General features: G+C 47.3%; 1 protein-coding gene across 5 annotated transcripts in view; it reads right to left on the bottom strand.

Moving 5' to 3' along the window:
- INSC (INSC spindle orientation adaptor protein) overlaps positions 1–12,502 on the bottom strand; it is a 126,715-nt gene that overhangs the window by 60,456 nt on the left and 53,757 nt on the right. For 4 of the 5 annotated variants that reach the window (XM_084893980.1, XM_084893983.1, XM_084893984.1 and 1 more), the window contains exons 3-5: positions 4,118–4,463; positions 3,070–3,122; positions 1,774–1,897 (exon numbers count right to left, since the gene is read on the bottom strand). In XM_084893980.1, coding sequence (XP_084750106.1) covers positions 1,774–1,897; positions 3,070–3,122; positions 4,118–4,463 — 523 coding nt within the window. The remainder of the gene's footprint in view (positions 1–1,773; positions 1,898–3,069; positions 3,123–4,117; positions 4,464–12,502) is intronic. The other variant, XM_084893981.1, reaches the window with a different exon arrangement.

The following is a 12,502-nucleotide window of genomic DNA, read 5'->3' as shown; positions in this document are numbered from 1 at the left end:
CCTTTGCCCCTGGGTAAAAGAGCTGATGGCTGCTTCCAAACCCAGCTGCCTTCTGTTTACAATCCAACACTACTCTTCCATTTCGGCCCTTTTCATCGAACCTGGTACTTTGAGGCAAGAGAACACAAAAGCGGCATAAACAGCATTAGCGGCCCCTGAGCCCCGCTCAAACATTCCTCCAGGCCCCCTTCTTCCCCACCACTAACTTCAAGATCCTCCCTCATCACACCCCCATTCGGCCCTCCTGTTCCACTGGTCCCTCTGGGACTTCCTGGTTCCGTTTGGGACACTGACCCCAGCTGGAACCTCCGCCTGCCCCTCCATGTGACTGTCTGCATGTGCTCATCATCTCTAAATGCTGGCCCCAGCACCCCAGCCTGGCCCTTGCTCCCCCTTGCTCCAGACCCTCAAGGCAGGATGAGCGGCCTTGGTCTTTCTGGGTTGGGAGGATGAGGATGGGTGGGGCCAGCAGGGCCTGTGACCTTGCAAAACGAGCCAGTCCGGGGAAAGAGACAAAGCGAAGTCCCGCCTCGGCAGAGGGACTGAGCTTGGAGGAAAGCCGACATGGAGAGGGATGTGTTATTTGTGGAAGGCTTTCATTTGTCGGTGGGAAAAGAATGGCAAATATGCAACATAGTCTTTCTGTGTCTATAAATAACATGTAAATACCTTTCGGAATGAAAACCTTATGGAAGGCTTGTAAAATAGGAAAAGGCAAAGGGAGAGAAATAACATGTACTTAACCCGTGCTATGTGCCAAGCAGTTTCCATATGTTGTTTGCTTAGTTCTCTCACTTTCCTTCAGGGGAAGGGCTGCCCTTGATTTATTTGTTTGTTAAATACGGAACGCTTAGTGAATCCACATGCCATCCTTGCCTAGGGGCCGTGCTAGTCGTCTCTGTATGGCTCCCGTTTCAGTGTCTGGGCTGCCGAAGCGAGTGCAGGGTGGCACGTTGTAGGTGAGGAAAATGCCTAGGCTGAAGAGGCTCATGTGCCAGGGTCTCGTGGTGAATGAACCACAGGTTGGCGATAGACCTATTGACTCCAGAAACCCTCCCCCTTTCTGGAACCAAGCTTGAGTCTGCCTGGAGGCCGGACTGGACTATATGACCTTTCTAGATTCTTCTCTATAGCCAGGACTTGCAGAATCAGCTTGTTTTCTATCGGTGCCTTAAGTCTTTCGGGATGATAAAAATCCAGTGCGGCCCTAACCGGTTTGGTTCAGTGGATAGAGCGTTGGCCTGCGGACTGAAGGGTCCCAGGTTCCATTCCGGTCAAGGGCATGTACTTTGGTTGTGGGCACTTTGGAAGTGTGCAGGAGGCAGCTGATCGATATTACTCTCTCATCTGATGTTTCTAACTCTCTATCTCCCTTCCTCTCTGTAAAATATCAATAAAATAATTTTTTAAAAATAAATAAAATAAAATAAAATAAAAATCCAGTGTGCGCACTGTGAACAGTAACAGCAGGGAAGATCTAGGATAGTGGGAGCAATCCTGAAAGTGTGATTGAACCACGTCAGGTCCTGCCACTGCCATGCTGTGTGACCTCGGGTAAGTGTCTTCTCTCTCTGTGCTGCAGTGTTTACCTTTGGGGAACGCAGGGTTGAGCTAACTGCTTGAGAAGGCTGCTCAGCCCTGACAGCCCTGTCTCTCGTGTGCGTGGGTGGTCTAAGGAGGATGCCCTCCCAGAAAGGGGACTCGGAGCTTCTTCCCCCAGCCTGGCCCAGTTCCTCCACCCACCCCTCCCCCTGCGGCCCCGCCTGCACTGACCTGCACCTCCCGGGTCAGGGCCAGCTCCAGCAGCTGGCCAAAATGCTGGCCCAGCGTGCTCAGGGTCTCGCTCACGCAGGCCTTCATTGACTTCAGGACGTGCTCATTCTCAACCTGGAGGCACCTGGGGAAAACACAACATGGGTGGGCCACGGCCACGGGCAGGCAGTCAACCCACAGTGCTGCAGGGGCCAGATGTGGGCCTGCTGCAGGCCTGCTGGGGCGCGAGTGGCCTGGGGAGGACACAGCAACTCCTGGGAGTCTAAGAGGGAACATTCCATAGATAGCCCATCTCCTGGCGTCCTGGTGCTCAGATCAGATAAGTGCTGGCCTGAGATGGGAGATAACAGTTCACGGCACCAGGAAGAAAGGCCACCAGAAAGCCGCCAAATCCTACCTGGGAGAATCTGCCATCGCCACAGCCAGGGTCAGGGGTAGGGGGAATGGGAGCGTGGCTGGTGCTCACTGCAGGTGTGTGGCAATGCCCTTTAAGGACCTACTGCCTACAATGTGCAGAAAGGAGGCTGGAGGATTTTCACCCCAGACAGGAAAACCTTCTGGGGATCAGGTTCACATATATCCCTATGTCCTGAGAATGTTCCACACTGGGAGGCCCAGGGCCTCATGGGGGCCCGGGGTATCCCCAGTTCCACGTTTTTCTTCCAAAGCATGGGGGCCGGAAGGGGTGAGGGAGAATGCCAACACATAACCGGGTGTGTGTACATGTGAGGTTGAGTGTGTGTGTGTGTGTGTGTGTGTGTGTGTGTGTGAGGGGATGGTGTCTGAGTATAAATGATGGAAGTGTATTGTGTGAGATACAGAGAAGAGGGTGTGAGTGTATTTCTGAGATTGCAGGAGTGTGTGTTTATATGTCTGCGTATGAGCAAGTGAGTGTGAAACCCGTGTCTATGGTGTCTGTGAATGTAAGGGTATGAGTGTCTGCTTTCACTATGCCTTGACCCCGGGGGTCAGGGGGCCTTCCCAGGCCCACATCTGGCTGTGGGAAACCTATTCCTTAAAACCAACCCGCAAGAATCCTTTCTTCCCATGCCCAGGCCTCTCCTCTGTGGTTTACATTCTACCCAGGGCCTGAAAATGGGACAGAAAATCCCAAGGGAGTCTTCCAGTGCTGCCGATAAAAATCAGCAGAAGGAAATTCCCAGACCATCATCAACCCCCGCCCCTCTCCCCCACCCTCCCGCCAACGCTTGCTCTCCCTCTGGGAGAAGATGCCAGCCCCTCCCACCCCGAGGACAGCGCACACCCTGTCCACGTTGACCCAGCACCCAGGTTTACCTCTCTGTGACTGCCGAGAGCTCCGAGCACTTCTCCATGAGCAGCTTCTCAACCTGTAGAGAAATAGGTCAATGTTGTTCAATTCAATCAACATTGACTGAGGACCAACCGCTGCACTGGGCCCTGCGGGGCATAAAGGTAAAGAATGGAGCCATCCGATTTGGGAAACAGGCACATAAATTATAGTACAGTGTGATATGACAAAAGAGGTCATCACCAGCTGTGTGGGGAGTGCTAAGAAAAGAACTGAGCAACTAGTTATGCCAGGCAATCTGGAACGCTTCAGAGAGGAAGCAGCATTCGAGCTGGGCTTCCAAGCATGAATAGGAGTTTACTGCCTGCAGAGTGAGGCCAGGAGAAGGTGTAGCACTAAGGCGGAAAGTAAATGCCAGTGGAAAGAGAAGCAATAGGGGTGAGGTTCCAATGGCTCCCCTTGATCTTGGAGAAGAAGAAGTCATGGGCTTTGGAATTATAAAGGCTTAGGTTGAATCCTGATTACACCATTTAGTGCATCACTTTGGACAAGTTAGTTATGTTCTCTGAGTTTCTGTTTTCTCATCTCTAAAGTGAGGACAACACTACATGCCAGCTAATATTTTTAATCAACTGTTTTACATGTAAAAAATTAATGTTTTACATGTAATAAATCAGTCCTCACAACAGTTCTAGGAGACAAGTACTGTTATTATACTCATTAGAATGACAGAACTAGGGCACAGAGGAGTTAAGTAACTTGCCAACGTCACACAGCAGAGCTGACATTTGAAACCAGGCATTCTGGCGTTAAAGTGGTATACTTAATCATTGGGCAGCCTCTCATCATGGCTATATCAGCTTCAGAGGTTGTGCACGTAAAAGGAGATGTGTGTAAAAAGGCCTAGCACACTTCCTAGCACAGAGTTTACACTCCATAAATGTTCTTACTGTCTTCCCTGCTTTCCTGGAAAAGGAAGGAGGTCCCTGGGGCAGGGAGGGTTCAGATGCCGCAGAATTTAGACCCATCCTTCTAGAAAGCATGCCCTCCCACACCCAACCCAGAGCCACTGACCTGGCCCATCTCCTGCGAGGAGCTCCTGCTGACAGCACTGTACTCGCTGACCATGGAGCGGGCGTGGCAGGTCAGACGCACGCTCATGCTGTGGACGCGCACCCAGCGGTCCTGGGCCAGCTTCTGGCCGATCCTGCGCAGCTCGGTGCTGATGACCCAGCCCCTCTTGAGCAGCAGCTGCAGGGGGTCTCCAGGGCCCGGGCCGCCCGCCAGGATGAGGTCACCTTGTGCATCCTCCTCCAGGCTGATGGGCTTCGCCTGCAGGACACACATGCACTCGCACTCGGTCATGAGCTTCAGGTCCTCCATCCAGCGCTGGACCGAGTCCACCTGCATCAGGTGCAGCCTGCAGCCGGGGAACAGCGCAGTGGCTATCAACCCTCCACAATTTCCAAAGGTCTCCATTCCAAGACACCTGATGTTTACTGAACACCGATGTGCTCATCACTGTGTCTTGCATTCACCTACCTTAATCCTTTCATTCCTCACGAGAAGCCTGGTGCACAAAACCCATGCACTCAGGAGGAAGGGAGGATCCCTCAGCCCAGCCTGTGCCCTCTTACAATCCAGGAGCCCTCAGGAAATGTCCAACTGCCGGCTTAGGCTTGCAATTGGACATCCTCTGTGCTGCCACAGAGGCAGGAAGGGCTCCTGCCTCTACTGCTGCACTCGCCAGCCGTGAGCCCAGCTTCTGGCTGAGCGGAGCTCCTCCTGCATTCAGCGTCTGTGGTCCGTGCATTATAGCAACCAGTCGTTCTGCCGTTTGGTCAATTTGCACGTTAGCCTTTTATTATATAGGATTATGTTCATTTAACAGATACTAAGACAGGCACAGAAGTCTCAGGGGCAGATGACCAGACAAATAATAAGCAATAAGTTTGCAGAGTAGCACGTCATCTTTGCAATAAGAGGAAACTGGAAATAGTATAATTATCCAATGTTAGTTAAGTAAGCTGTGGTACAACTACTTGGTTATATAGTATCTACTTATTTAAAAAATAATGCTTTCCAAAAGTTTAGAACAAAGAAAAAATGTGTGCACTAATAAAGTACAGAAAGCGGTATGCAAGACTGTATACACATAATTGTTATAATTATGTTTTCTTAAAAACTATGTCTGGAAAAATATATATAAAAAAAAGATTAAAATGCTGATGGTTCTTTATGGGTGGTGGAACTAAGGCTTTTATTTTTTTTTTCAACTTTTCCCTAATTTCTCAATTTTCTATCATCAGCATGTACGCTGTTTTGTTTTTTTTAATGGAACAAAATTAACTCCAGTATAACAGCATGAGAATGTAGATTAGATACCAAGATCTTTATTGGATATAATTCACCCTGGAATTCACTAAGTCAAATACAACTCAGTAATAACATCACTAATGAAGCACTGAACATTTGTTGAGCGCCTCACACTTAATATCATATAAATGCCAGGCACTGCGGGAAAATGGAGATGAACATGCCAAGCCTCCTCTCTCCTGGGACTTTTGATCTGCCTAGAGCATCGAGACAAAGAAGGAAGAAATTTCACAGAGACAGATTTCAACATCACCTGAAGATTGGGACAGAAGATGTGCACGGTACATCGTTAAAGCTGGGCTCAAGCCCTCTGTCTCTGGCTTGCAACAGTTGCCCAACTAGTGTTTCTGTCCCTCATCTTGCCTGCCTCAAGCCATTCCCCACCTGCCTCCCACTTTCACTTATTTTAAAAAATATGTACTCGGTGCCTAATATGTGCCAAGTACCCTTCAAAGCCCTGGGCTGTCACAGTAAACACGTACATAAAATCACTTCCCTCGGGAAGCTTACATTCAAGTGAGGTGACAGTCAGTCAGCTTTCTAAGCAACTTCCAAAATAAATAAGCAATGCATGTAATATGTTGGAGGTGGTACATGCCGTGAAGGACAAGAGAACGGGGGAGGAGGGTAGAGAGTGCTGGGAGTGGGAAAGGCAGTAGACACAGCAATTTAAAATAGATGTGTGAGCCGAAACAAGTTTGGCTCAGTGGATAGAGCGTCGGTCTGCGGACTGAAGGGTCCCAGGTTCGATTCCAATTAAGGGCATGTACTTTGGTTGTGGGCACTTCCCTGGTGGCAGGTGTGCAGGAGACAGCTTGTTGATGTTTCTCTCTCCTGGGTGTTTCTAGCTCTCTATCCCTCTCCCTTCCTCTCTGTAAAAGAATCAATAAAAAATATATTTAAGATAATTAAATTAAATAAAATAGGTGTGTGAGAGAAGACTCACTGAGATAGGGACATTTGAGCCAAGACTGGAAGGATAGGAGGGAGTGAGCTACATAAATATCTGGGAGCAAACTGTTTTAGGGAGAGAGCACAGCAAGTGCAAAGGCTCTGGGGCACAAGAGTCCTTGAGATGGGTGAGGAATAACAAGGATGCCAGCGTCAGCCAGGAAGAGAGAGGGATGGAGGACATTAGGTGAGAGAGGTGAGGGCGGGGCGGGCGGGGAGGGAGGCAGATTCTGTAAGGCTGTGTGGGACACGGTGAGGACAGGTGTTTTATTTTGAGTCAGGATGGGACCCAGAGGGCACTGAAGAGGCCAGCTAGGTGAGGCAAATGCACCCAGCAGAACTAAAATTATAAAGGCATGCTCCATTTATCACAGTTAACCCATACCTTTATATTTACTGTTATTTATAGAGAAGGAGCAGGATTTTCTGAACAGTGTAACTGACTATTGTTAAAAACAAAAACTCACCAATGACCTTTTTTCTTGCTCTCCCTTTATAAAAGTAGCTATTATATACAAATATATATGTATGTATAATGAAAAAGAGAGAACCACCTGAAATCACAGTGCCCTGATGCCCACTCTATCTGTATGAACTCATTATATATATATATATATATATATATATATATATATATATATGTATGTATGCCTAAAACTAAAAGGCAAAGTGTCCCCTTGGGAGTTCAACTGGGAGACCAGCAGGAGTTCCATTGCTCGCTATGATATGCACTGACCACCAGGAGGAGACTCAAAACAAAGGAAGACCCTGGCCAGCAGCCACAGCTGGGGAAGGGAGGCCCCAGCCAGCCAGAAGGTACCAATCAGCCCTGATCAGCAGCCAGGCCTAGGGGCCCTAGTCATGCACAAATTTCATACACCGGGCCTCTCATTTTAATATATATATATATATATATATATATATATATATATATATATATATATATATATATATATTATTCCCTGTGTGCCCCCACCACCACCACTGCCCCCTGTATAACTCAAAATTCATGAGGCTCAGATCAGGGGTATCCAAGATATGACTCCAGTCTCCCTTCCCATGTCTCTCCCTTTTTCATCTTCCTCCACCTCTTAGCACCCTTACCAAAAACACATACTATAGGTGTACTGATCAGTAATGTGGATATTTTTCAATAGATGGTTACACATATGTTGATATATATTTGACTTGATATGTATGCTATTTTTTTGTATTTACAACAAGCTTCAAAACTTCATATACACAATTTGCTGAAGGTGTTAACATCATAGATATTTTTACCCTTAAAAATGTTAGATTTTGTGCCAAAAAAAAAAAAAAAAGAGTATTTGTGGGAAGTTCTAATTCATTATTTTGAATTACAGTACTTCTGAATACTTTGGGAAGCTTATGGTGAACTTGCTCCATCTCAAGATACTTGTGAACGCTGGTTTAAATGTTTTAAAAGTGATGATTTCAATGTGAAAGACAAAGAACATCAGGTCAACTGAAAAAGTTTGAAGACCAACAATTACAAGCATTTCTGCATGAAGATGTGTGTCAAACTCAAAAATAACTTGCAGAAATATTAAACATTGCTCAGCAAACAATTTCCAATTGTTTACAAGCAATGGAAAAGATTTTAAAGGAAGGAAAATGGGTGCCACTTCAACTGAACGAAAGACAAATGGAAAACCAAAAAGTCATCAGTAAAATATTGCTTCAATGGCATGAAAAAAAAAGTCCTTTTTTACATTGAATTGTGACTGGCGATGAAAAGTGGATTTATTTTGAGAATCCCAAACGCACAATACCATGGGTTGATCCAGGTCAACCATCAACATCAACTGCAAGGCCAAATCACTTCGGAAAGAAGACAATGCTCTGAGTATGGTGCTATCAGGAAGGTGTGGTGTATTATGAGCTTCTAAAACCAGGTGAAGCCATTAATACTGATCACTACCAACAACAAATAACCAATCTGAACCACACTTTGATCATGAAATGACCAAAATGTTACAGAAGACATGGCAAAGTAATTTTGCTTCATGATAATGCACCATCACACACTTCAAAACTAGTTAAAGACACATTAAAAGATCTTGCCTGGGAAGTAGTAACCCACTCGCTATATTCACCAGACCTTGCTCCTTCAGATTACCACTTGTTCAGATTGATGGAACATGCACTTTCTAAGTAGCATTTTAAAACATACGAAGAAGTGGAAAATTGGGTCTTTGAATGGTTTGCCTCAAAACAAGAAAAGTTCTATTGGGATGGTATCCACAAATTACCTGAAAGATGGAGAAATGTGTAGCTAGCGATGGACATTATTTTGAATAAAGCACTTTTGATGTTTCTCTTGAAATTATCATGGTTTTTTTTATTATTATTATTATTACAAAACCCACTATGATTAACTGGCACACCTAGTACTCTGGACAATCAACTTTCCTATTTCCCAACCACACCACTCTCTTCTACAAAGCTCTGTGGCCTTGCACAGTTCTCTCCAACAGACCCTCCTTTCCTTCCTCTCTACCTAGCAAGCTCCTACTCACCCTTCAAAACCCAGCTCTCATGTTATTTTCTTTGAAAAGCCTCAGCCAGAGTTCCCCAGCTGCTTCCCAGGGCCTCATACCCCTTTATGCATCCTCCACTGGAGCACTAACAACTTTCTATTGTAATTGGTGAGTTTTTCTGAAACTCGACAAAGTCCTGTGAGGGACAATCCCGCGTATCTGGTTTATTGCCAGTGCTCGGTATATATATACCAGCTACTAGGTAAAATATGCTCTAGCGAACAAGTGGCCGGGTGCAGGCATGCAATGCTTTCCCCTGCAGAGGACTCCCTGTGCCTCCACCACTCAGGCTACCCCTGGAAAGGGAATATAGAAAATGGAAAAGCATAGGATCATCATGTTATAGAGATAGAGAACTGGGAGACCGATTGATCTTGGGATTTTAAAAGGCAACACATGAACTCATCACTCGCTCACCAGCATTCACTCCATAAACACTTTGCAGTGGACATCTGCTGTTCTTGGCTTCCCAGCCTCCTTCCTCCTTCTTTCAATAGCAAAGACACATTACATTCAGCTGCCTCCTGGGGAGGCTCCCGCTTTTCCCTTCTCTTGGGAAAGATCTCTTCTTCCAAATACAGGAACAGTCTGTCCACCCCTCAGGGATCCTGTCTGTGCTGTGAAAATGTCCCCAGCCGTAGTTGTTGGTTGAGCCATGGATGGGCTCCCGAACCAAGCTGCATTCACCCAATTTCCTCTCCCCAAACTATGAAACTTAAAACCAACCGTCTCAGAGACCGGAGCTATTGGACATGGGTCACATTCACAACAGCAGCTTCGGTGAGGGACTACCGGTACATACAGAGTATGTCCAGGAGCCCACGTCTATTGCTTCCAATAAAAAGAACTCTTCCTACAACACAAGTACACAAATAACTGAGCAGAGGTTAGTGCGTGTCATCCCTTAAAGAAAGGGTTTTCTGGAAATTCAAAGAAGGGAGCTGTCGCAACCAGTTGGAGGACAGGGGAAGGTGCCTGGAGAAAGTGGCCTCAGAGCCGTGGAGGATTGGACACATGAAGAAGTGGGAGTATATTCCAGGGAGGCAGACAACGGGACAATGGTCAGTTGGGCTGGAAAAGAGGGAGCAGTGAGAGGGAAAGCAGGAGAGGTGACCAGGACCCTGACCTTAGAAGCTTTGAAAGCCAGAGTCAGGTTCATGCTGAAAGTTCTGAGATGCTAATGAAGGAGGAGGGGGAAGGGCAACAGAGGCAGAGGCTAGTGGGGCTGAAAGACTGCTGTCACAGCACCTGGCACCAAGGAAGTCCATCCTGGGGTGAGTTCTCAGTATGTTTCCCCGTGGAAGAGCTCTGGGGGAGATATTCACACCCTCTTCCTTCTGGCCTGAAAAAGGGCCATGGAAGAGCCAGGAAGTGAGAAAGGGGAGCCACCAGAGGCCTGATTAGATCCAAAAACTGCATTTCTGTCACCCCCTCCACTCCCAACTCCCTGGAAGCATACCTGGTTCTCGCTCTCTAAGACACTTACAAAGTAGACAGGAAGTGGGATTTCAGATTCTGTGTTCATTAAAATCCTAATCGATTTTAATTAATGCTGGTCAGAGAAATGGGATGACGAAACTAAGGATTTCTCAGTATCTGCATATTTGTCTCTGTGAGCGTCTGTGGATATGGACTCGTCTGGCTGTCTGTCTGTATTACCTGTATGCCCAAGTCTGGGTGCCTGGGTGTGAGTCTGTGTGTCTCTCGGACTCAGATGAGTGTGTGTTTACAGACCTTGCATTAGATAAACCCGATTACAAACAGATGGGATGGGGTTTGAGTGTGGGCCGTCCTTAGTGACTCAATTCCACAGAAAAGAGTTGAGATAGTGGAGGGACAAGGTAGCTTTGTAGTGGTGTATCCTGGCACCACCTCAGCCAAGTGATCAAACTGAATCTCGCCACTTGATAAGCTTTGTTGATAGCACATGCTCTTGATGCAATGTGTTGAGAAGGACACTTTGCTTCTAAGGCATTAGTCCCCAAAATACACAACCTTGGTCTCATCATGGGAAAGATATAAGGGACCCAAACTGAGGGACATTCTACAACAGGGGTCCTCAAACTTTTTAAAGTGGGGGCCAGATCACGGTCCCTCAGAGAGCTGGAGGGCCGGACTATATGAACTACTAATTCCTACTGTAACACCTCGGCTGCGCTCACTGCCCAAAAAACCTGGTGGGCAGGATCAGAATCCTCTGCGAGCCGCATGTGGCCCGCGGGCCGTAGTTTGAAGACCCCTGTTCTACAAGATACAGGACCAGGACTCCTCAAGGTCACAGAGGCCATAAAAAAACATGGGAGGAACAAGGCACTGTCACGGGCCAGAGGACATGACTGAGTGTGATAGGACGCCCAGGATAGAATCCTGAAAGAGAAAAGGACATTCATGGAAAACTAGTCGCATCTGAATAAAGTCTCGCATTTAGTTAATAGTGACAGCGCGGCGCTAGGTCCTTGGTTGTGACAAATGTCCCTTGCTCATATAAGACGTGAACAATCAGGGGATCTGGGTGTGTGGTGTCAGGGACCACTCTGTGCTACATTTGAAACTTTCTGTAAATCTAACACTATTTTCAAATTTTTTTAAAAGTTTCTCTAAAAAAATAGAGGGCTTGGGGAAGGAGGTGGAGTCTGGAGGATAGGCCTGTGGCTGTCTCACCGCATTCCCCCCAGAAAGAATTTCACTTTGTTTGCTTCTTCCCCAGCCAGAAGCACAGGCTGAGATGGACTGTCTCTCTGACTTCATGTCACGTGCCCCGTGGATGGCAGACCTAGAGAAACCAAGCTCTAGGGCATGGGTAGGAGGGACCTGGCTATGGAGCAGGAGTGGAAGCTTCCTCAAAGAACCTGAAAGTGCCCAGCTGGCGTGCCTTGGTGTTTGAGGGTTGACCCATAGACCAGGAAGTCCTGGTTTAATTCCCATCATGACACATGCCCTGGTTGTGGACTCCATCTCCAGTGAGGGGGCATGCAGGAGGTAGCTGATCAGTGTTTCTCTCTCTCTCTCCCTCTCCCTTCCTCTCTGGCATTAATTTAAATATATATTCATATGAAAGTGTTTAAAGGGGGTACCCCAGTGGGCCAGCAGGTAGAAGTTGTTCTCTCAGGGGAAGGAAACATGGCAAGCCCAGCTGGGTTTGTCTTCCAGTCGGCCCATTAGCTGCCCTGGAACCCACCAGTGGCTGACCCCCAGGCAAGCCTCTTGGATTCACACCTTCTGTGCTTAGCTGCCTCAGAGAGGCCTCCCTCTGGCAGAGTCAGGTGCTCACATTGGCTCATGATAACCCAGCTTTTTCCTTCACTACATGCACAGGCCTTGAACCAGAGCTTTCTTGGGACGGAACAGCCCATTGTGTAAGGGCCTTGAGCCCACAAGGAGCTTGGGCAGACCAAGGCTTCCTGTCAGTGTGCGGGGGTAGAAAGAGCTGGCTGTGCTCCCCATAATTTGTGGCCAAAGGCAGCCTGCTGCTGCTGCTGCTGCTGCTGCTGCCATTTATGTTTTCCTGTTTCTCAAATTTTTATTGGAATAACATATGTAAATAACAGTTAGCAAATCATAATATCGAGTT

Source organism: Pipistrellus hanaki (assembly GCF_964339955.1).
Source record: "Pipistrellus hanaki genome assembly, chromosome: 9".
NCBI lineage: Eukaryota > Metazoa > Chordata > Mammalia > Chiroptera > Vespertilionidae > Pipistrellus > Pipistrellus hanaki.
This window is presented reverse-complemented; position numbering and strand designations above follow the sequence as displayed.